The sequence below is a fragment of the Rhamphochromis sp. 'chilingali' genome (genome assembly GCF_963969265.1).
Source record: "Rhamphochromis sp. 'chilingali' genome assembly, chromosome: 16".
Lineage (NCBI taxonomy): Eukaryota > Metazoa > Chordata > Actinopteri > Cichliformes > Cichlidae > Rhamphochromis > Rhamphochromis sp. 'chilingali'.
The window spans coordinates 21667401-21693226 of record NC_137943.1 but is presented as its reverse complement, the minus strand read 5'-3'; the positions used below and the strand labels follow the sequence as shown (position 1 = coordinate 21693226).

At 39.9% G+C, this 25826-nt stretch overlaps 1 protein-coding gene across 1 annotated transcript; it reads left to right on the top strand.

Annotated features, from left to right (window-relative positions):
- The first annotated feature begins 2572 nt into the window (after positions 1-2572).
- kiss1ra (KISS1 receptor a) lies at positions 2573-25485 on the top strand. Its single transcript, XM_080907001.1, has 5 exons — positions 2573-6256; positions 11616-11740; positions 19364-19499; positions 19595-19833; positions 21383-25485. The coding sequence occupies exons 1-5, from the start codon at positions 6004-6006 to the stop codon at positions 21761-21763; spliced, it is 1134 nt and encodes a 377-aa protein (XP_080763127.1). The 5' UTR covers positions 2573-6003; the 3' UTR covers positions 21764-25485.
- The last annotated feature ends 341 nt before the right edge of the window (positions 25486-25826 follow it).

Genomic DNA, 25826 nt, shown 5'->3' with positions numbered 1-25826 from the left:
CTTTCCACAGAGAGCTTTTTCTGCAGAGCGTGGACAATTAAGGAGTCATAAATATCCCCCTCACAAGACGAAGGTCTGAAGTCAGGTGATGGGGGCTGGTAAGAGGCCATAAAACTAGAGTGCTGAGAGGTCTGCAGCTTGGAAATAGCTGAGACCCATGTTGACGAACCACAAAACCAACTAGTATGTTTGAATGTCTATTCTACATACATTTGGACTCTGGTCCTATGGACAGTGACGGAAACAACTGGAAGAGACATTCATGACGCCCTGCAGAGCTTAAACCACTCTGCAGAGAGACATGTGATGTGCACACCCGGAGGAAGCACCACCAAGTTGAGATGTTTTTGAAAATGTTACTTTTTTAGTTTCACTATTAAATTAACAATTTCTTTGGTTGCTCGTAAGATGCAGTTTGCCATGAGATGAGCTCAATGAATGGGGTAACTGCTAATACATTTATTAAACTGTGTACCTTTCAGTAATTTAGGGTGATTTGACATATGCTGAGTATAAAAAGGTTTGCATTGAAACTGTCAGACATGACGTATTCATACCTGGGAACTTTTCAGGCATAAAGGTCAAAAAGGGGGGAAATGTTAGATTTGTATTGTTGATTGTCATTTATGCTTAGAAATATTTACTTATATATGCTTAGAGTTTTGTAATTAGTTGTAGATTGGTAGAGGTTTTGATCCTTGATAGTCTGCAAACTTTGTGTGTATTAGACAGCACTTTGGGAGCATGAGAGGTCATACCGTGTCTTATTGTTTTATGGTAGGATTAACGTAGCTACGTCTGTTCTAGTCTAGGTGCTCTTTGTTTAGATGAACTGCAGGACTTCCTCACCGTGTTATCTAGGATGAACCATCTAGGGTGAGGGGGAGGCTACCCTCTTCCTGACCAAGGATGTTTGACCCTTTGATCAGCAGTCCCCACACACACACACACACACACACACACACACACACACACACACACAGTATTCTTTGTTCACATGTATACCTATGTAAGATGTTATATGTTAATGACCCTATGCATTTGTTGCCTCCCTAAGATGATGACCAGAGGGGCAACTGGTTTCCTGTTCAACAACGTGTGGCGCTGTGATAAAGAATAGAAAAAGGGACACACGTTGAGCTGATGCCAGTTTCACAACAGGAAGGTTTATTCTTCACAACAGCTTAGAACAGCTTCAGGTATCACCATACTAACTGCAAAGAAATGGCCTTATGTTTCAGTCCAGTTTACCATACATGGCCACCGTTCCATGAGCTAGAGACTGTATAAATCCCTCAATACAACTTTGACAAAACATAAACAAAATGTTGCTTAAATCCATTGATAATATCAGATCCACAATGTATCACAATAAACACATTTGTTTTACAAAGATAAACAAAACACAATAGTGTACTCTGTACTTCATTTTTAACTACATTTACAAACATCGTAAAATTAACTCATTTTAATTCTTGTTCAGCACTAAATTATTTATGTGAAATGTATTTCCACTGTACTGACAATGTAACTTCTGTTTTTTTTTAAATATAGCTATTTTACTCTTTACAAGGAAATAATGTCTTTGACATAAAACAGACATATTCACTGTTCTGATACAACCTACAACTATATAGAGTGCAATGCTCCTTTAACAGCGTTCACTACTACTGTGCAGTCAGCATTGATCAAACAGTTTCCTTATAACACTTTATAAATGTCTTTGTATTAAACCACAAACTTGTTCTTATAACCACAAGATCAACCAGAAGAATAAAACGTAGTATGAAGCCCATTTATCAGAGTGCATAATACATCAAGAGTTCAGTCCAGAAATCTCTCACAGGTCAGATTAGCTTCCCCACACACACTCCGTATTCCACATTAGCCAAGTCCGCTAGCATTAGCATCATTTAGCCTGCAGCCTTAACCCACAATTCAGACACAACTCAGAATGAATCCATTTCTTTAGCGAGTTGCGCTCATTACCCACATAAACAACATCGTCCGTTTGTAAGGTCTGCAGTATACATTCATTTAAATGCATTTACTAACCTGTGATAAAGAATAGAAAAAGGGACACACGTTGAGCTGATGCCAGTTTCACAACAGGAAGGTTTATTCTTCCTCTGTGCCCCAAAACGCTACTCGATACCACTGCGCGTAATGCGCCCTCTAGCGGCTGGATGTAGGATAGCATCTTAAATGACAGGTACAAAGATACAATCACAACAAAACACAACAACAACTGGGCTGTTTTTCCCCAGTTTAATTCTGATACTAGATTTTACTAGAAAGCTATTTTCAACTCTCTACACATATTCATGTAACCACAATAAAAGGAGTGCTGTGAGGAAACCTGGCTGAGAGTCTGACAGTGGTCAAGTGGTGGAACGACGCTTGGCTCCAGCCAGGTCTCCCTCATGCATGAGTAACCAGAGAACTTTGGTGCCTTGAGTCTTGCTTTTGCTGCGTAGCAGATTGTCCTTAACGTTCCAGCGAATAGGTTTATGTTACAAACCTATCACACACTAAATGCCTGCTCAGAAGACTCTTTTTAAAGAAAAATAAAAGTCTGCTTGTATTTGTACTCAAAGCAGCACACTGAAAGATGAATTTCACTGTTAATCATCGGGGAAAGAGGGGAATCTAGATTTTATGTTACTGTACTTCTTGTATTTTTCCTTGAACTCCAATTGTGTTCTCTGAGCTTCAGGTTCCCTGTTAAGCTGTCAGATGAGAAAGCATTAAAAAGGTGTCGCTTTACAACATGTTTAACAAAAACACAATGAACACCTGGCCAGGAGGTTAGCTTAGTATGTGTAGCTCTCTGCTGCCCCGCTCCAAGATGGCCAGTAGGTTGTGTATGTGGACACAGCTGGCTGGAGAAGCTGCATCCCTGAGAGGTTGATGCTGCGTGTTCAAGAGGTTGCTGTAATTTTGGTGTCATTACAGTCACATGCTGGCAGGTTATTGTTATTGTTTCTTCCCTCCCTGTTTCTGTCATGGACCTCGTGTCCTCCCATGTCAACCTGCCTGTCTATCTGTCTCTACACTTTTTTGCTCTCTCGTTCCCTCTCCTGTCTGTTTGTTTGGTTGTGTGTGTGTGTGTGTGTGTGTGTGTGTGTGTGTGTGTGTGTGTGTGTGTGTGTGTGTGTGTGTGTGTGTGTGTGTGTGTGTGTGTTCTCTAAGCTTCAATTTATGATCTTTTTCTCAGCATGAAGCTAAACTGCTGCTCCCTGAATGTCACCTGTCTTTCTTAAATTTCCCATATCTTCATGTCATGGCTTGTCGGCTTTATCCCTCAGTAGTTGGTGCAGCTCAGTAAGCTTCTTCTTCATTCCTCAAGCATCCTCACTCTCTAGGACTGTGTCCTCTCTCCCAGACATCTCCCACGCCTTCACAGGTTTGTCATGTGGACAAACTGCCTTTCCACTCTGTATCTTTTTCACATCTGCCCTCACTTCTTTATAATTCCTCTGCCCTTCCTGATTCACTAACTGTCCTCCATCCATAACCCCATTTTTGCACATTTTCTTCATTCAGCTCCACAAAGTAGTCCCTTCATCTTCTCAGCACACTCTCTTCACTTGATGATACATCACCATCTGTATAACCTGCTGCACATCCTTTCCAGCACAGTCCCGTTGCCTTGCCAATCAAATCTTTTTCTCAACCCCTTTTCTCCTGCCTTAGTGTCCAGCCTCACATACAAATCACTATACGACTTTTCCTTTGCTTTTACCACCTCTCTCCCTGTCATTTGCATGGTCTCTCAGTACTCCCGCCTACTTTCTTCATCTCTCTAAAGTATTCATACTGCATTTCACGGAGACATTTGGTGGTGGTCTCTGGTACACCCTTAGACTCCTCAGGAGAGTGAAAGCTACAACTGAAGCCTTTCCAAAATGAGCAATGCCAGTTTTCTGAAGAAGACTAGAGAATAGTTTTTGATTCATTTCGATTGTAACAACAAATCCAGAGGGATTCAGAGTAATCTCAATGAGGCCATTTCTGTTCATTCTGACTATTTATCAGAAACTGTGGAAACAACAATTTATAGTGTGTATGTTGCTCCCAGATATGAGGTGAATCATACTCCCCCCCCTCCCCTCCCTTAGAGTGACAAGCCTCCTGTGTGCCTCTCTATTTCTCCAGGTACGTGTTAGCATTTTTCAAGCCTGGCATGGTTGGGGTGCCTGGGGTTCAGACAATAGCACCTGCATCTGGCAGTGCATGCTGGGCTAGTAGTGTGTGCATAATGTAGATTTGTAATTTGTCCATTTGTACTGGGCAGCAATCCTGCTGGCATGATCAGTGGTGTGTTTTCTTTGGAGGATTCATTAGCTTTGCAATTTGTACAGTGTTATCACTGGTTGTCACACTGCTTGCATTAGGATTTAACATTAAAAAAGGTTTTCATATCAAATATGACGTTTTAAGACCCAGTTTTACATTTGAAAATAAACCTTTGGAAAACCAGATTGTAGCTAAGTGAGAGGGAAAATCTGTAAATTATTTCCAGATTCATCCTTTCTGATGATAATTTATTTTTCTGGTGTGGAATAAAAGGGATTTTGACCATAGACGGTCCTCGGAGAGAACACATGGTTAAGAAATATAACATCAATATCTTTAGAAACGGCTTCTTTGATATTTGCAGGGTTTTTTTTTTTTAAATAGACAGCTTTCTCAATTTAACAGTGATATTCTTGATGTTTCCTGTCTGCCTCTGTAAAGGTATTTTAAAATGCTATCTTATTGTAACTCCATGTGGAGCACGGTGAAATCGGTTGGAGGCTGTTTTTGGCAATTGTTACTAAAAGATTTAGGGATAACGTTGCTAGGAGACCCTTACATCAGCTATTTATCCCAAAGTCATGTAGAAACCCACACACAAACACACTGACACGGATTCAGTGTGTGTGTGCGTGTATCTCCTCTTCCCACTGCGTCTGTGCGTTCTTGCTCATACTATAAAGCTGCAAGCACCTCGTTCACTCTACTCGCTGCCGTCTCCGCGAAGCATGATTTCTATTCAACTCAGCTCTGCTTAGAGGATGCACAGCAGATGAGGTTTTTTTTGTTCCCAGTTCTTTTTATTAAAAAACAAACCATTTTGTCAGACACAGTTTTGTCAGGGTTAGAGAGCAAATATCAACTCATTTACTAGCCTGTATTTATCTTTTAGTCAAGTTACTATCCTTTCCTCTAAAGGAAAATCCCTGGATGGAAGGTTAGGTGATGGATTGAATTGTGGACCTTACTACAAAGAAGTGGAACAGTGGGGACAAATCAGCTGAAAACCAACTCAAAGAAAAGGAGAGGGAGTTGCAAGTACACTGGATTTGCTTCTGAGTATTTGATGACCGAGCTTGGAGAAGACATCTGTGTGCCTGTCAGCATAACCTCGGTTGTTAATAATTTCCCAGGGCTATTGAAATGGGCGCTTAGCTCTCGAGTCAGAAAAACAGCAAGCTTTAAAGCTCAACGGTGTTGGCAGTGGCAGTTTTCATCCAACAAGCTTCAAAGAAAAGAAGCCCTTTATCCACTCCTGCTCACCTCCTATTTTTTTATGACCTGTTGACATAATTTCTCTATCCTACTTTGAGTCCGACACTTGAGCAGCTTAAGAAGTATTTTTCCATCTTGCCCGACCCCCTTTTCTCCTGAATTGCATCCCTCCACCTTTTAATTTACCTTGCTACCCTTTCACTTTGATTAAACTGCTTGCTATTCACTTCTATTTTGCCTCATCTCGTATCTGGTGTTTTTCCTACAATCTGCCACCCCATATAGCTTTCACTGCTCAACTTTTCTCTCATGCGGTCTTCCTGCCAGACTTTTCCCCTCCTTATTATTTGCTTTTCTCTCATTTTCTTTGCCTGAGGGCAGAGAGGACCGCATACTGCACACTCTCTCTCTTCAAATTGGTTCTAGACCTCATACAACCTGCTCACTTACCCGCTCCCGTCCGTCAATTATTCCCCCTCTCCTGTCACGATGTACTCCTCCGAGGAGCTGTGGAACTCCACCGAGCAGGTCTGGATCAATGGATCCGGAACAAACTTCTCTCTAGGAAGACACGAGGATGAGGAGGAGGAGGAAGGAGACAAGCATCCTTTCTTCACGGATGCCTGGCTGGTCCCTCTGTTCTTCTCTCTCATCATGCTGGTCGGACTGGTGGGCAACTCTCTGGTCATTTATGTAATTTCAAAACACAGACAGATGAGGACGGCAACCAACTTCTACATAGGTAAGCTTCCATGTGCAAGTTTGTATTTATGATTCTTGGTAAATGGACAAAGACTAGAAGAAGATAATGATGCATAGGAGATGTGACTCATATGGACAGGAGGGAGATAAACATCAGCTATGTTATTAAACATCTCTTTCGTCTATCCTGTAAAATTTCATCACATGCTCAAGTGGGGATCACGAGAAAGCCAAGTGCAAATTTCCCTGAATATGCATTTGACAGTTTGAGTGCACAGCTCATTGGAAAAATGTCTGTGCTAATTAAAGATTTCACTTTAATTATTAACGACAATGCCAGGTGCTCAAACGTGTCATTTAACTTAATGCAGATGTCTTTTTTGAAACAAGAGAAAATTAAACATTTTTTAAAAATAATTATCTGCTGTTTTGGGACCAGTGCAACATGGAATCTAAAATTTATCTGCACCAGAAAAATATTTTTCTCACTCAGTGGTTCATGGTTTGAAATATGCATCAGTTATTTGTCGCTATGTGCAGAGGTTATTTGCAAATAAAGCTCCAAGGATTCATGATATTAAATTCATCAATACAAAAGAGTAAATCATGAATTCCATTTTTATTTCAGCGTGTTTCATTTAACAGCAAAAATATCTATCCTGAAGAGACATCAACTTAAAACTGAAATCTACCTTTAAATGCAAATTTGAAATGTAAAAAATGCTGGCAGAAGGAGGTAGGTGTGTTTCCATCTACATTTAGCCAAACTCTATGAAGGACAAGCTCATGGCAACAGGTAGTATTCAGCGGATGCTGCACTCCACAAAAAAGGGCTGGGGGTCTGGGAGGGAAACAAGGCGAATGTTATTAAAACATTCAAATTAAAGAGATGCTGAATCCTCTGTGCCAAAAGTCTGAAACAAAAGAAAGTCAGCAGCAAATCTGGAAAGTTGGAAAAAGTCAAGTGCGATCATTAAATGTAAAGTACACTCTCCTTTCAACAAGAGACACAACAGAACCACTCACTGATATAACACTGCCAAGCTGGTCCAGCACTGGGCTAGCCAAGTCCTCTCTTCAGTGCAGTAGCCAGTGCTGACTGCCAAGTGGAGACAGCTGTACACTGGCTCCACAGGACACAAGGGATTGTATCTGAGTCAGGGAGAGAGCAGGGGACACAATCACACAACAAAACCTTCCTCTGTCCTCCTGCCTGTGACCCGGAAGTCAAACACAAAACGCTGAATGATGCTTTAAGTCCTTAAAAAAACAAATACAGGGGACAAAGGAGAGAGGAGGCATTGTTTTTGTTGTTTAATATAATCAAACCCTTCCTGTGTGAGTGCGATTCAAAAGTTATATCTTGTTACTCTGTGCCAGATGTCTTATTTAGTTGAGGTTGCTTGAACGTGATCGCTCCGAGGCCTGTTTACTCACCTTCTCCACTCTCAGCTCTGATGGGAGGGACTACCGCCCAAGGAGAGGAGTTGAGGACGTGCAGTTTGAGAAATGAGACACTACCTCAGTGAATATGGCTGAGAAGAAAGACTTGGATGCTTAAATGTCCCAGACTGCAATACCCCTACATGACCAGCAAGAAAATCATGTCAGGGCAAGATTTCAAAGATAACCACATATGCATGGTTTTCTGCTTGAGTCATACATCAGATTAAGTCTGTCCATAAGGATGTTTAATTAAACAATGCTGCTGATGTTTTTATCTGCTTCAATACCTCTGCTCTTTTGTGAAGTTAACCTTTTATTTGAATCACATTCTTCACAAGTACAGTCTGCGACTTGACTGGTGAAATTTCTTTTTGCTGGTTTGTCAACTCAGCCAAGCAGGCATTTGCACTTACACTAAAGCCAGCATTAACTGTACTTATGAAAACAAATGAGACAAACACACTTTAATGGAAGGTGCAGGTGTTCAGACATGTCCTGAGTCCCAACTGAGTGCAGATTATTTCTAAGACCATCCACATTATGAGAAAAAAATCTAATTAAAGTGGTATAATAATGATCATGTTGGAAGTGCTTTGGGATCCTCGTTGCATACAGGTTGGAATTATTAATTTCTGCAAGCAAGCAGTTTTCATGGTTCAGTAGACCCCGTAGCTTAAAATCTGCTTCCCTTTTCTGTGTGTGTTTGCAAAAGGTTTTCTTCTTAGCAGATAATGCTCAGGGGATTCATATGAAAGGAATCAAAGAAAAAAGGATTTCTTACTACGTGTTTGCTGTCTCCAGTGTAGTCAGAGCTTCGGTGGACATTTAAACCATATGATTTATGTACTGCTAATTGTTTAATTGTGGTTGGTCACAATTGTAACAGTTAACTTTGCCTGAGACAGCTCGGAAGTGACATGACAAGACGAGTGAGATGGAGGAAAAAGTCAGAATATAAGTACTTGTTTTGCAAAAATATGAATTAATCATGAAGCAGACAAAGTCAGTGGCTTTCGATATCATTAGTGGTGAGGGTGTGTGAGTGGGTAAGTGCTTGGTACTGTGTGGCGAATGAAACAAATCATACAGAAATGCCTGTGAAAGAAAAGCTCCACTGGGACTGAGGAAGTGTGGAGCTTTACAGCTAGGAGACACAAATGATGCACTCTAAGTGGACGAGGCAGACAGGCAAGCAGATTATCCCAAAGGACATGGGTGTAAATATTTCATTTTAAATGTCACATAAAGTAAGATAAGAAGGGGGGAAATAATTCAGCCCCTGCCGAAGGTGTAACTTTAAAATGAACCATCTTCAATTTTATGGTAGCTTCATTTTCAAAAGACACAGAATATCAACCAAAAGTCAAGAAAAACACACATTACATAAAAGTTATGCATTCATTTTCATGCCATTTAGTGAAATAAGTATCTGATCCCCAAGAAGAACATGATTTAGTACTCGGTGGGAAACCCTCGTTGACAACCACAGCACGTTTCTTGTAGTTGGTCACCAGGTTTGCACACATCTCAGGAGGGAGTTTGGTCCACTCCACTTTACAAAAACTCTCTAAATCCTTTTACAGTGAGGGGACACTAATGATATGCTCCTTTGTAGACGAGCCAGACAGGCACAATGGACACATGCATAAATATTTTACATGGAGAGTTGCACAGATTTTCAATGTCTGAAATAAAGTAACATAAATCAGTGTCCAATCATGCTCCGATCTGCTACCTCGTCTGGTCCTTAAAGCACCGAGACTTGCAACCTGTGTGATTATTCTTTTACTGTTTAAGTCAGCACGCCGGCTAGAGCTGTGATGTCTACTGTCGCTTGAAGAGAAATGCAAAGGTGATTGATTTACTGGATGAGCACACAGAACAAACAAACAAAATATAATTTCAAAAATGGCTTGTCACAGGCATTCACGGAAATGAGCTCATTTGTTGCGTAAATGTTGCAGTTCGGTGATTTACTGCAGAAATGATTTGCGTCTCTCTTTGCACAGTGCATTGTGGATATGACGAGAATTTCATGTTGGATAATATACCTCAAAACCGCAGCATGGAAACAGCTTAATATTCAGCAACATTTCATTAGGGCCTGCACCATCTGCCTATCCTCTCGACATAATGGTTCAGTAGCTACACTGTGATTAGATCAACTAAAACAAAAGGAAGTAGTGTGTGGCATATTGGAATGATGAATAAATGAAGACAACACCAGAAGCAGGCTATAAAGGTTTAACCAAGCTCCAACTTCTGCTTGGTGTGTGTGTGTGTAGGTGTACTGTATGACCTGCCGGCAGTCAAGTAACAGCTTGAGTCTTGATTTTCTAAAGGCATCATCATGTAAATACATTTTCCTTCTGAAGCAGACTATCAGTACCTGAAAAAATGTGCCAGTTTTATATTTCTTACCTTTAAATTGGAAGCTTTATGCATTTTCCTGTTTCTGGCGTGTGTTTTAAGGTCAGTGCATATGTTTGTTATATGAGCCAGAAATTCTGACTTATTTCAGAAAGTCAATAAATTTGCGTGCTGAATCGCGGTGCAACATAAAGATTATTTTGGATTATGAAAACTTGCTAAGCTGATCTAGTGTTCAAGAATGAACATTTTTTAACGACTCAATACAGCAAAACCCCAAAGAGGACACTAAACACTTCACTCAAAGCACTACAACCTTTATAATAGCTGTATTTTCATGCGGTCATGTGAAAAAGAAAGTTTTCACTGGAGTCTGTGGAGTCCTGTGAAAAACTAAACACACCCCATATTTGTAACCTGTGGAACCACCTTTAGTAGCAATAAATTGAAGTATTAATTTTCTTTATAAATCTCTCACATGATTGTGGAGGAATTTTAGCTCACTCATGTTTGCAGCGTTACTTCAATTCATTGAGGTTTGCATGTATTTATTTATGCACAGCTCTCTTAAAGCCCCTCCACCGCATTTCATGATTTCATGGTGGTGGATCCTGTTGCATGACCAAATTTTAGCCAAGCTTTAGCTGTCAGACAGTTGGCTTTGTGTTTGACTCTAGAATACTTTGGCATACAGAGGAGTTCATGACTGACTCAATGACTGCAAGGTACCCAGGTCCCGCAGCTGCAAAACAAGCCCATATAATCACCATCCTTCATAATTGGAATAAGGTATTTGTGCTGATGCATGAAGATGTGGCCCTGTGCATCTTTGGTGTTGTCTGTCCAAAGGATGTTATTCCAGAAGTCTTGTAGTTTCTTCAGATACTTTTTGTAGAGAAGATGCTTTCATCTGGCAGTCCTTCAAAACAACTCGAATCTAGGCAGTATTTTTCTAATTGTATTGTCATGGACTTTAACATTTAAAATGCTAACTGAGTTCAAGATGTAGTTCTTGGGTTTTCTTATGCAATCTGACCTTGGGGTGAGTTTGCTGTGGTGCCCACTCCTGGCAACACAGCCTGACGCTTCAGATTGGCACACAGCTTTTATGGAGGTTGTCACACGTCCTGATGATCACTTAATCAAGTGAGTGTTGAATAGCAGCACCTGGTTGCTGCTTATCCTCTTAATTCCTATGCAAGCAGTAAGGATGTACTTAGTTTTATCAGGATGTTTACAGGACTATGAAAACTTTTCCTTTTTGGATGGCCATGACTGTACACGCCTGCGTGTCTGCAAACTTGCATTAGATTGCACTAAACTTTACAACGCTGCTGTTAGTTCCTAGTAGTTGATGTTACTGCAAACAGGACTGCGTGCCTCCATATCCATTTTCCCACAGATGGTTTAAAAAGACTTGTTATGCAAAAGAAGAAAGGTGGGATGATAGTTAGAAGTCCTTCTGCTTTTTCCAGGATTGTTGAAGAATCCATGCCACTGGCTTCAAGCGTTTTCAGTTAAACACTGTTCTGCAGACTGTACAACATTCATCAAATACAGCGTTATCTTTTCTCCCTGTGCAGCAAACCTGGCCGCCACTGACATCATCTTCTTGGTGTGCTGCGTCCCCTTCACCGCCACCCTTTACCCCCTCCCTGGATGGATCTTTGGCAACTTCATGTGCAAATTTGTCGCCTTTCTGCAACAGGTAATATCTTTTGAACCACTTCAACTATTCTGTTTCTCAGCTCAGAAATGTGCTTTCATGTGAATATTATATTTTCAACACTTCCCTTAAAATGATCTTGGATTCTTTAACTTTCTCACAGTAACAGCATTCAGGGCTTTAACACTCCCACTCCCATGAGAACAGTGAGCCAGCTCGGCGTTGTCACAGAAAAATCAATCTATATAATCCTGTGAAGGTGGTCACAGTTCATCCTCATAAAATTACAGTTCTCAAGAAAGCTAATCCAAAATAAGCCATTGTTGAATTTAGAGTTTCTTCAAAAATGACAATGAAAGTAGGTCGAACTCTACAGCTTTAAAAGTCAAACGTGTCGAGATGTGTCATACACAGCTGACAGAGAATAATAACAGTAATCAGCATCAGTCACAAGAAGGAGGAGACACAAAAGAGAATAACAGAATCTTCTGTTAAGGAGATGAAGATGTTACGTGATACGATGCTTCCATAGACCCAGACATTAATCAAGATTTAAAGGGGCTACTGAACACCGTGTGCCAATGAAAAAACATTATTTTCGTGGGAACCATTTATAATATCTAATCCAGGAATTCAAAACAGATTTCAGCCACTTAAATCAATCATGCCTCTCAATTGTTTTGTTTGATTAGTGAGAGGCCAAAAAAAGTATAACAAATATTCAGAGTGTCATAATAAAATAGGTTTGCACAGCTGCTGTTGGTTGGAATTATCAAAGGCACTGACTGACGGTGAGGAGCTGCAAACTGGGTAAAAAGCCATTTTCACCTTTCATGCATGGAACAAACCACAACTAAAAGCCTGTGCAGCAGACAAACCACCTAACAAAACAAAAAGGAAAACGACCTGTAGACAGTACGACAAAAGCTGCCTGTCATGGCTTCAGCTGCACTATAAATTGTTGCTCTAAATTTGGAAATGTGGATGGAATAGCACAACAATCCTTAACTTGGAAGTGTCATCTGCAAGATTTTGAACTTATCTGTTATTGGCACATAGTCACTGATGGAAACTGTGTGAAAACAACCTGTGAATTCAGTGTTGGAGAATATTACTAAACTATCCTGCCACTTAGTAGCAGTGCAAATAGCTACAAACACCATTATCATATCAAGTGTCTAGTTATGCACTCACCAGACAGAAATACTTTTTGTTTGGAGTCATATTTCCATGCAGTTGATAATTGTTCTCTTTTAATTCTAGTTTACTCAAAACCCTCCCCCGAGGAAAATATCTAACTCGATATACTGACACATGATACATCGAAGCAGGAAGAATGTTAGAGGCAGGAAAAATGGGAATGAGGATTTTAAACATTGAGTCTGACAAGGGCGAAATTATGATGGCAGGACGTCAGAGCATCTTCAAAAACTGCAGCTGTTGTGGGGTGTTCTTGATCTGCAGAGGTCAACATCTATCAAATGTGGTAAAGGAAGGAGCCATGGTGAACCAGTGACAGGGCAGCAAAAACTCACTGATGCACGTGGGGAGAGAAGGCTGACCCGTGTGGTCCGATCGAACAGATGCTACTGCAGCTCAGATGGCTGTAAAAGATGATGCTGGCTCTGATAGAACAATGTCAGTGCCTTGCAGTTGATTGTGTATGGAGCTCAGCCAAAGACCAGTCAGGGTGCCCAAACGGATCACCATCCACTGCCAAAAGTGCCAACAATGAGCACGTGAGCATCAGAACTGGACCACGAAGCAATGGAAGAAGGTAGCCCGGTCTGATGAATCACATTTTGTTTTACCTCACGTGGATGGCCGGCTGCACATCCATCAGGGGAACACCTGACACCAGGATGCACTATGAGAAGCAGCCAGTGGAGGCGGTGCGATGCTTTATGTAATGATCTACTGGAAACTTTGGGTTCTGCCATCTATGTGGATGTTACTTTGATATGTACCACCTGGACAAACAAATCTGATCCGTGGAGCCCCCACCTCTCAGCTTACAGGACTTAAAGGATCTGTTAGTAACATCTTGATCCCAGATACCACAGCGCACCTTCAGGGCTCTATTGGAATCCCTGCTTTGATTAGCCAAGGCTATTTTGGCAGGTAATCATAATGTTGTGCCTGATCGGTGTATATCCAGCACAAATCAACAAACTGAGAGATGTAGGAAAGTAGGGTTAGAATAAAAGTCGAGTTAAATGAAGTGAATCAGGTCCACAGGGCTTATATTGAAGAGCTACAGGGGATAGGATCTAAAAACAGCTGGAGCACAGTGAGTGATGCAGAGCTACACAAAGAGATGACTCAAGAGGAATAATGGCCAATTTTAGATAATGTTTCTCTTTTTTTGTGGAACTTTTTGAATGCGCCAATTACGTCCATGTTTTTTTCTTTCCTTGTACAAGTGCATCACGAGGGGAAGCTGTCCAAGGTATTTTAGCATCGCCCGGCTTATTCACGGAGAAAAGATGTTAAAAACAACATTAAATGCATAGTGTCTGACAACGAGCAGATGCTTTAATTACACTCAGCCTTGCACTAATAACCAGTTCTCTGACTACTCTAATGACAAAGTCAACCGCGAACCAGATACAGTCACTCAGAGAGACCCACAGCTCCTGTTCAGTTAATAAGCACTTTGTCATTACAAGCAAAATCACTTTCCCCAACATTTTAATCTTTAATATTAGAGGCTGATAAAGTATGCAGCAAATGTATTTAGCTTTCTATTTCGTGCGGCAATTTTATTAAATTTCATCTCATTCGACATGCAGGGGATATTCTGTCAAACTTAAAAAAAAGAAACACTTTAAAATTTTTAGATGTCAGCCTCAAAAAAAAAAAACCTCAAGAAAAACATAGGCATGATTTGATTAATGGATGTGAGCAATCAGACTACGTGGTCTGTGAGCGTGTCTTGATGACTAAGACCAAGCTTTTTATTCTGAAAGCAGAAAGCGTCTGTCAAACAAGACTGTCTGTCTCGTTTTCCTCTCTTATCAGACAACCATTTTCTCATCTCAAACCTTCAAGTCAGTTTCTATTATGCTAGCCTACCATCATTTATTATTGCATACAAGGGAGAAAGGTAATTAGGTGACGAGATAAGAGAAGTGGCCACTCTCTTTGCTTTAATCTCTCAAATTTCTCCAAGAAATAAGAGCTGTTAGTGTTATTAGTGTCTTAAAATTTCCACAGTTTAATGAAAAAAACAGTTGATGGGTAACAGTGGGTGATGCATTCCTGCTGTGTTTACATCCAGCCTCTGTTAAAGGATCGTGATGACAGATTACCCAACTACTGCTTGTCGGATAGTACAGTTATATTGTAGAATAGCAGGGAATGTCTAAGGGCTTTATAGGATTACTGGTCAATACCAATTCCATCCAACCGGCCATCCATTTTCTTTCGCTTATCCAATTCAGGAGCCTGGAGCTGATCCCAGCTGCCATAAGGTGATAGGCAGCGTACACACTGGACAGGCCACCAGTCTCACAAAGGGCTAAGATGGAGTTACAGACAACCATTCACACTCACATTCACCAATTTCAAACCACAAATTAGATGTGTTATTGCCCACTTAGGAGAAAGTTTGTGTAAAAATACCATCACACTTCATCAAAGGTTCCTGCCCTGTTGTGCTGTTTGAAACTAAATTAAGGAAGCAAGATTACATTGCTAGGGTGGGATACTGCTCCTTCATCTTTCCAGTCTAATTAGCAGATGTATTTTCATGTCCAGTTATTACCAGGCTGAAGATTAGTCTGAGAGGAGCATTGATTACGTTAAATCAAAGATCTCTGCAGGAAACTTTTAGCTCTTCACAGACTTTAGTCAACATTTAATCTGCCTGTTATTTTCTTGAATCATGTATTAATGAAAGTTTTCAAACCTTTTAAAGTCCAAGCTGTATGTGATCTTCAGAAGTTTTATGCGTTTTAAATCTGGAGGAGATTAAAAAAATACTGAAAACTGCTGTTGGGAGGTACAGCAGTGCAGTGGTTAGCACTTGGGTTCAAACCTCCTTGTTGGCTGGGCGTTTCTCTGTGGGATTCCCCATTTGTCTGCAGGGGTTTCCCTCTGGGTAAGCTGGTTTCCTCCCACAGCCCAAAGGCATGCACATTAACTTCTGGGTGTTTCTAAACTGACTGAGGTGTGGATATGAGAGTGTGTGCTTGAGAACCCTGAGATGAACTGGTGAGCTCTCAAGGGCGTGGAACTGCCTCTTGGTCTATTTCTATTTTGCACAGGACCCAGCTGATGGACAGATGGATATTTGAGAAGCTAAAATCACAAAATGGACTGGTATTGATGATTTTTTTCAGATGAATAAAAGTAAACTGTCCCTTTAAATGTATCTTATATATAAATATTAGACTGCAGATCTCAAATACTTTAAGACACTGATGTAAACAGCTTTATCTGAAGCTTATGGCTGAATGTTAGGAGAATATCCCCCGTGTAGCCCTATGATTTTAATTACCATGTTTAAACTGAATAAATAAAAAAGATTAGGAAGCTTAAAGAAAACAGATTCTTATTATTTATTCCTCCCTCATTTTCTTCCGTCATTAAAAAGAAATAAAACTACAGTAGAATAGAAATTATGAGCTACTAATATACCAGACATCTTAAAAAACAAAACATAGGAAAAATGGTATCCATTTCCTCAGCCGCCTCAACACTGAACTTATGATGACCCCTTTCTCTCTCTCTCACCATATCTTTTGAAATCCTGTGGTCCTGGTGCACAAAACCTCTGGAGGGTAATGTGAGCTGGCTTCGTAGTCGCAGATGAGAGGTGGCGAGAGAAACAGGCAGACACATAGACAAAAGAGGGACAAAATTAGATCCTATTTGTAAAAGAGCATAGAGGGAACTTCAGACCCCTCATTTTTCACCCTGCTCCACATATTTCAAAACAAAAATGGATTAGTTTGCCTACATACAACCCACTAAGACCCACAGAGGTGATGTATCCAAAAGGAACAAAGATGGTAGAAAGTGTTAGGCTTGCTTTCTGTGTCATCCTGCTCCATTGAACATCAATGCACAGTTGCATATGAAACAAGAAAAGCATCTGTTTGAGGCTCTTTTTTTTTTTTTACTCTAGAACATCACTATAAGTCCTAGTGGAAATATTGATTCGATTCAATTCACTTCATTTCTCAATGTGCTTTATGTTGCAAGAACGTCAATTACACAGAGAACCTCCCCCAAAGAAATCAAATACAAATGCCCCCCTGTGAGCAAGCACTTGGTAACAGTGGGAAGGAAAAACTCCCTTTTAACAGGAAGAAGCCTACGACGGGACCAGGCTCAGGGAGGTGCAGCCATCTGCTGCAACTGGTTGTTAGTGAGGGGAGGAAGACAGGATAATAAGCACACTGAGGATGAGAGCCAGAGGTTAATAATAAGTAATGATTAAATGCAGTCATTTAAAATTTTGTGTAAGATGGAAAATTTGTCAAACTTTAATGTACGAGTAAAATTCTATATTTGGTCTTCAATTACAATTCTTCTGATTAGCTCAAGTTTAATTGAATCAAGCATCATTGAACTCCATTAAAAATGAAGTTGGATGATTGCTTCATATGCTAATGAAAAACACTCATCACAAATGCTGCCACCTCTGCACTTCCTCTGTACGCGTCCTCTCCGGTTCTATCCCTCGCTCTTTACCATTCTGAATGATCTGCAGCTTAAAAGCATGCAAGCCCATTAGTAAAAACTGGAGAGGGAGTCTGAAATAAAGGACAAAAAAGCTGCTTGAACGTCTGCTTTCTAGAGAGCAGCGATTAAAATATAAAGCAAAAAAAACAACAACAAAAAACAAGTTTGCAAGACACTATAAAAAAAGCGCTTCCTCTAATAGCTTGTCAGCAAACTGTAAGAGCTCTTGTAAGAAACACATTTGTGTCAAAGTTAGTTAGGTGCAGGACTCAAAACTGGTGAAAAGTGAAAGGGGTTTATTTACAGATGCACACCAGGTGAAATATATACAGCAACAGGGGAAGGCGGCTCCAGGGAATCTAAGGGGAGAATGTCCAGGGCAGGGAAACCTTCACACTCCTCTTCACACAGTCCATGAGTCACAAAACCTCCAAATCCAATCCAAGAAAGTTCACTCACACTCACTCACACCCACTCAGGGTCCACAGGGCAGGAGAAGCAGGTAGGGATAGGGAAGACTGCACAAAAAGAACAGATTAGGGAGAAGCACTAGGAAACACAAGGAACTCACTAGCCAAGCAGGGTCTACACTGACACAAGTTAGCACAACGATTCAGCAAGGAAGCAGACTCCACTGAGGGTAATAATCTGTGATGATTGGCAGGTGAGGGATCACAGCAGATGGGTGACAGGTGAGTAGAGCTGAGTAGGCGAGGACAGAGGTGGGGAGCATAGTCTGACTCCACCCTGGCGAGAAAGAGTGAAACAGCAAAAAACAACAACAACATCCTAGAGGTCCTTGAGGCCGTGGCAATGTGTATGTTTGACTGTTTAAAATGAATATATTTCAGGTGCGTTGGCATTTTAATGTCTCTGTTTGGTTTATGGATCCAGTGTTAAGCCAATTTCTTCTCCTCCTATTCAGTTTGACCAACCAGACCATGGCATCTTTCTTTGAGACACCACCACTGCCTAACTTACATCAAGGGATACTCTTTTGGAACACGCTCTACATATTTCTGCAACTTTTCCACAAATGTGCAATATGAAATAATGCCAAACATGATCATTTCTTTTAATTTTAAGCTAGTTTTAAATTTGAGTCTTTCCACTGAACACATAGCTGTGTTATGGATTTATCTGTGGTGCTTGTGGGGATATCTTCTATGAAAGTAGACTAGAAAGATTACATTTGAATTTATTTTTCGGTCATTTATCCCAGTTTTGTTTGCTAGTCTGTTTTCCCTTTGTATGCTTACTCACTATTTAGTTGTTTTTCTTCTTTCTTGTGGGTGATGTAACATTATAAAGCACAGATGGAGCAGAATGAGGACTCAGCTGTCTAAAGCTATTATTTTTGTTAGCCAAGCTAAATAGACTTTATTTAATATATTTCTGCTTTTCAATTTTCTTGGTTCACAGCTGTATTGTTAAACATCTGAGAGTCATAAATAATATTTCTTCTCCTTTCCTAAAGCACAATAGCTTATGTACCTAGAATCACGTCCATTATTATTTGGACAATGACACATTTTGTAATTTCACATCTATACACCACAGCTGAAGTGCAGACTTTCAGCTTTCATTCAAGGGATTTAAGAAAAGTATTAACAGTTTAAGATATACATCCCTTTGTATTCATAGCCCCCATTTTCAGTGGGTCAAAATTAATTGGAAAATTGACTCACAAGCTGTTTCATGGTCAGGTGACCCCAGATTATCCCATCCTCTGAGTAATATTTGATTATTTCATAAAATAATAAAAATAATCTCTGCACGATCACTTTTCTTCTCCAAAAGGAAGAAAAGTTTTTTTCTTTTTGGAGAAGAACCGTTTTTGCTCACACAAACTAATTTGAATAAGACAGCTTCATAATTTATCTTTAATTCTATTATCTTTTCATGTATTTGTCATTTATGTTAAGCACTTTGAGTTTACATGTAAATGAAATGAGCATCGTCTTCATTTGTTAGGTGACGGTGCAAGCCACCTGCATCACCCTGACTGCCATGAGTGGAGACCGTTGTTACGTGACAGTCTACCCCCTGAAATCTCTTCGGCACCGAACCCCCAAAGTAGCCATGATTGTCAGCATTTGCATTTGGATCGGTACGTCATTATCGACTGACTCGTTAAAAATAGTTGCGTATGTGTATAAAATTTAAAATGCCATCATTTCACCTAACCATGTTTCTCCTCTTCAGGTTCTTTCATCCTCTCTACACCAATTTTAATGTACCAGCGTATAGAGGAGGGCTACTGGTACGGCCCGAGGCAATACTGCATGGAGAGATTTCCCTCTAAGACGCATGAGAGGGCTTTCATCCTGTACCAGTTCATTGCTGCCTACCTGCTGCCTGTGCTCACTATCTCTTTCTGCTACACTCTGATGGTTAAGAGGGTTGGCCAGCCCACTGTAGAACCTGTAGACAATAATTACCAGGTAAGGGCAGGTGTTATATCGGCCTGGGCTTCACAAGTGCCTCACAAACACAGCCACTAATGCACAGAGATATTATTGTCACCAGCTGCTGCTAATTTTCAGCCAATTAAAAGTTTAAAATCTCTCTTCTCTTCTCTTCTCCTCTCTTCTCTTCATGTCCCCGTCTTTGAAAATGTGTTTTAAAACTTCTTTAAAGTGGCTGCAGTCAACTCTTTATTTTATAATTTTCTTCATTTTATAATTTTTTATTGTGGCTTTCTTTTTCAATGTGGAACCTATTCATAAAAAAGAGCAACTGCATTATACCTGCCAACTTCTGCACACGAGTGTTACAGGAAGACAAATTATTGCCTTTGTGTCAACACAAAGAGATCTTACACTTCACTACATTTTGGGAACATGAGCAGGTAGACCTGCTGTGGACAGAGTGGGAGTAATGTTCATCACTACAGGTGCTATATTGAAAGTGCGACAGGATAAAGTAGAAAACAATTATGGGCAATTATGTTGCCAAACATTCCCACTCAGTGTGGTAGTGATTTTTTTTAAGCACTAATGCCCTGATCAATAATTTATACCAATATAGGAAAGAGAGTGAAACAAATATCCTCTAATATCAATGGATAAATAGGTTGCAATGCATTGACAACCTCAAGGGGAAATAAAGTCTTTAATACAGTCACACTAGGAAAAGTAGTGGTTGGTGACCCAGCACGACAAAGGTCTGCAACCACTCTTAGTCAGTTGCTGTCTCTAAAGCAACTTTGGTGCATGAATACATGAAATAAAACCACAACAAGATAGAACTGACTTACTAAGACACTGAAAGGGGTCAAGCTGGCAATTACATGCAATCTATCTGCGATAATACACCAATTAACTCTGTGAAATCTGTGAAAACCGCTAACCTGTGGAACTCTGTTGCAAATCTGATGCAGTCTATGTAGACAGAAAATCACAATAAAGAGAAAATCTCATTCACTGCTTATATTCAGTGTCCAGCCAGAATGTCACAGATTTGAAACAGAAATGAAGAAATGTCCACAGAAACATTGATGTAGTTGCTGCTGGTCAGTTTTGTCTTTAGAATGAATCGAATATAACCAGGATACAATAAACTGGCAACCGAATAAGTTGAGTCTCCAATTACAATGATTCAGTTTAATTTTAACTGATCCCCTATGAGCAAGTACTTGGCGACAGTGGGAATGACAAACTCCCTTTTAACAGGAACAAACCTCAGTGTAGTGGTTGCCCAGTACTTTGTGTGTTGCATGCTCAACCTCACTTACTCACCGAGTCACCAAGTGCAAAAAAGTGCAATCACCTGGAAACCACTGATGGTTCTTCTTGGTCCCGAGGACGTTACATTCTTATTTACTCGAATAAGAGATTCTGTAGCTACCCGAAGGAGCGTTTCTGTGTCCTTTAGTTCCTTCTTTTGATAACTTTCTGTTTTGATTGACTGTTATCACTCTGGTAACACTGTTACATATTCTAAATATTGTCAAAAACATTACAAAGAGGGTTCCTTGTTTTGTCTCTTCAGGTGAATCTCCTGTCTGAGAGAACAATCAGCATCCGGAGCAAAGTTTCCAAGATGGTGGTAGTGATTGTGCTTCTCTTTGCCATCTGCTGGGGGCCCATCCAGATCTTTGTCCTCTTCCAGTCTTTCTATCCTAACTACCAGCCTAACTACGCCACATACAAGATCAAGACGTGGGCCAACTGCATGTCCTACGCCAACTCCTCTGTCAACCCCATAGTTTATGGCTTTATGGGAGCTAGTTTCCAAAAGTCTTTCAGGAAAACTTTTCCCTTCCTGTTCAAGCACAAGGTCAGAGACAGCAGCATGGCTTCCAGGACTGCCAATGCTGAGATTAAGTTTGTTGCTGCGGAGGAAGGCAACAATAATAATGCGGTGAACTGATCCCGATCATTTAACATAAGAAGGATACAGCCAGTTTTCTAATGTGAACCATGAAAAAAATAACACTAATTGTGTGTAAACGTCCTCAAAGAGCAACTGATCTGAAAGAGACACTGTTTGGCAGCCGGGATGTATTTATATCAGTGAATATAACTAATGAAATGATGTGAGGAAACTCAGACACATAAAACAGATGGGCACTAACAGTATTTGGCACAATATGTTACCTGTTCCAACTGCTAAGGCTGGCAATGCTGGCACATGTCTGCCAAACACCAGGTCTGAATAACACAAAGCTGAACACACCAGATGACAAAAGAGGAGAGTTTGGCCTGAAAGCTGCAGGCAGGACATTTAATGCCTGTTTGATCTGATGAGGTCTGCAGCTCTAGAATAAACTGGACCGAGGACAGATGATGATTATAGATATCATATGAAATGAAACAACACTGAATGTATATTTGAATTTAACACTCTTGACTAAATGGCAGTTGGCTTGTTTTATTTTTGTTTGTTTTTTTGCTAGTTTTTCTGTGGTTGACATTTACGTCTTCGTTGGAGAAAAAGAGAATAATTTAACACTTTGAGTATGCGTCACTCCGAAGAACAGCGAACACTGTGACACTGTGTAAATGTTTAAAAGGTGAGCGTTCTTATAATTTCTTTAAGCAATCTTCAGGAATACTTCTCCTGGCTTCTCAAAGGACATTCAAAGCTCTTCTTTGGATGTTCGCTGCCTTTTGTTCCATTTTCTGTCAAAATGATCTCGTGCTGTTTCAGTGGTGTTGATGTCCAGGCTCTGGGGAGGCCAATCCATGACTGATGGTATTTCATTGTGTGTTTTTCTATCGAGGTGTGCTTTGAATGCATTGGCAGTGTGTTTGGGATCATTGTCATGATGAAAAATGAAGCTGTTTTCAGTCAGATGTTACTTTATAGTGGATTAATATCTGATAATACTTTTCTTTGTTAATAATTCCATCAATTTTGAAAAGATCCCCGACACCCCGGACTGAAATGTAGCACCACACCAAGTCTCCACCATGTTTTACAGATGGTTGTAGACACACTTTGGTAATGGTTTCTTGACAGCTTCCCTTCCACTCAGACCATTTCTAATGAGGCTTCAGTGAGCAGTAGATGGGTCAACTTAAGGGTCAGATGCATCTCTTTAAGGTCCTCTGTCAGGTCATTTCTTAGAACATGATAGGACTCTACTTTTTTTCAGGTCTGCAATTTTTTATTTTCTTCTCCACTAGCCCTAACTCACAGTTTTTAGAACACACCAAACACTATGCCAAGATATGGCAGGTTTTCAGCTAATAGTTCTTTGGAAATTGCCTCGTTGGTGCAAAAAAGACTATTTTATGCCTGTGAACCTGTGTTATCATTAGCATTCTTCATAGATTCAACTAAAGAAATGAGAACAATCTGTTTTTGCTACAGGTACTAGCAAAGTGCCTAAATATACACATTTTAAATGGATTCTTTACTAAAATATCTGTTATGTGTTAACACAATAGTGAGTTAGGTGGCTTTTTCATGCTTGAATCCTTGGGAGCAAAATATAAAGAAATGAGGGGCGACTCACAAATTTCACGTAGCGAGGTATACTTGTTATTACACATTTGACAACACTGTTTAAACAAACAGCCTTGAATGCCTCATACCGGTACACTGACCACTGTAACGCCAAATTTGTCAGCTTTCACCAGCTCTCTTATCATACAGCCATGTTAAGGTTCTTATCAATCTCTAAGCAAGACAGCAAATATGCAAAACTCCTCAAATATCAAACTGTTTGTTTAAAAATTATGAGTTTATCTCACTTCTGTTCAGTTTTGTGAGTTTGTGAGTCATGTGGATCCAGATCCACATGACTCACACAAAGATTCATCAATTTTATATACTTCACTACAGGTTACTACATACGTCCATGGTATTATAAGTGAAAATAAAAGGGAATCAGATCGTTTCTTGAGGCAACAGAAGTTAAAGCTGTGCTTTTTTGTTCGTTTAAAAACAACTGAATCCAGCTGAATCGTTTCCGTTGCTGGCAGTATGATGAGTGGTGTGATGGCTAAACCGGGGGTTGTAGTCAGTGAAGTGTAGACAGTGTTTACTTTGCTTTTGTGTCCCATGCACAAACATTCGCACCTTACTTAATTGTGCATTCACAAACACTATAGAAACATGCACGCATGCACACAGGCAAATACAAGCACACATCCACATTTCGCCCACTGCATCTACTTTTTTCGTTAGTGGTATCAGTTGTTACATCTTCTCAGAAAAAAAAAAACACCCTTGCACGATCTTGTCAGACAGACGGCGGAGACGACCTGCTCCATTGTGAGAGTGCACTCTGAAGGAGAAGCTGATGACAGAGCAGCTGTCTGGCAATAGAAATGCAGCCTATCATAGTTAATAAATCTGTAAAGCTGTTAATTAGGGGGGAAAAAACATGCAGGAAGATTTTTCTAACATAGGTTGAACTACATGGCCACCTTAATGCAGCTATAGATAATGTAACCTTACATTATACTGGTCATTAGTAGATGCTAATTACATACTTGCAAGAATAGAGTAGAACACAGCAGAACATGCATCTTGCAGCCGTGTGTCAAAATGTTTGTACTCGTGCTAAAAAAAAAGCACTTTGAGTTTTGTTGAAACAATTTGAGCTGCACTGTTTTAGCAGCAAGTAATTAGTCCTCCATTTGCAATTCAAATTGTACAAAAAGCAGCCAACTAAAGAAAGTGTCACCCACTAATTAGAACAGAAAAAAAGGGTATGGCATGGAGTGCATTGTGAGGCCATTTATTTACGTGAGCACTGCTCTAAAACACATCTTAACATGTTCGAGTTCTGCCGAATGGCTGCATATTGCTCTTTAAAAATCCTCCACATGTATGTATAGCCATTAAGGCAAAAGTCATTAATAAAATTTTCATTACTTATACCACACCATCATTGTGCAGCCTTGACAGCTTCAAACATGCAGGCAGAGGCATGAAAGGTTTTCAGCGGGTCTTCACTGACAAGAAAAACAAGAAATCCTGCAGCACAGAGCCCGCAGAGCTCCAACGTCACGAAATCATCGTGAAATCTTGGATTATGTAGAGACAGAAGACACTGAGCCATCCTATATAAAAAGAAGCGTAAAGACTTGTATTTTAAACTTTTTCTGTTTATCTGAGGTTAACTGATGGAAAACTTTTCATGGTATTATTTTTTTAATTCTTTCCTTTGCACAGCAATGTTTTGCACACATTCTCATGACATTGAAACTTTTTATGTCTGTCTGGTTTAAAAATATATTCTGCTTGGGTTCAGCTTGAACTGTCTTGTGAGATGAAATATGTTCAGCTTTAGATGTACATGTGAGCCGCTTTGTTTAAAGAAATGATTGTAGTGAAACAGACAAATGATTTCAGAATTTCTCAGGGTTTTGAAGAATCCTGCCTGCAGTGAGATTAATTCTAACTTTTGAACAGAGGTAGTAATGTAAATAAAACCTTGATTCTAATCATGTTGTTGGTGCCAGCCATGCATTGCTCTATACTGTAGAGATGTTGCTGTAATGTACCGCACAGCTTCTGGAAACATTGTTTTCTTTGGTCATTAAACAAATGAAGAACAGGTTATTGGCTTGTGTTGTGAGTAACTTAGCAAAATTAGTAAAAATGATTACCTGCAGGTAAGATTAGAGGACAAGCAAGAAAAAAAAATGCTGAAAAGGTTTTGGTTTTGTTTTTTTGCCCCTTAAGTATTGAACACATATTAAATCTTTAACATACATACATATTTAACATTCTGGATATTGTAGTATTTTTCTGGTATTTTCATTTTATAAGATCACGTCTCCCTTTTAAAAAAGATTTGATCTTCCGGCATGGTTAGCCCAGGGCCGACTGAAACAATAACTTGGGAATTTGATATCATCCCAGGCCACTCAATTTTATAATCTAACCCTATGGCTTCTTTACAGTTATTAGCAGTGTTAGATTAAAAAGTTCTATCACATTGATTATTACCTTTCCTAAATGCAATGCAGTATGT

Bases quoted from the DNA above. Each gene is read 5' to 3' on its own strand.
- kiss1ra (XM_080907001.1), top strand. From the start codon at position 6,004: ATGTACTCCTCCGAGGAGCTGTGGAACTCCACCGAGCAGGTCTGGATC. The intron at 11,741-19,363 runs GTAATATCTTTT...TTCATTTGTTAG, and splicing joins TTGTCGCCTTTCTGCAACAG to GTGACGGTGCAAGCCACCTG. The intron at 19,834-21,382 runs GTAAGGGCAGGT...TTGTCTCTTCAG, and splicing joins CTGTAGACAATAATTACCAG to GTGAATCTCCTGTCTGAGAG.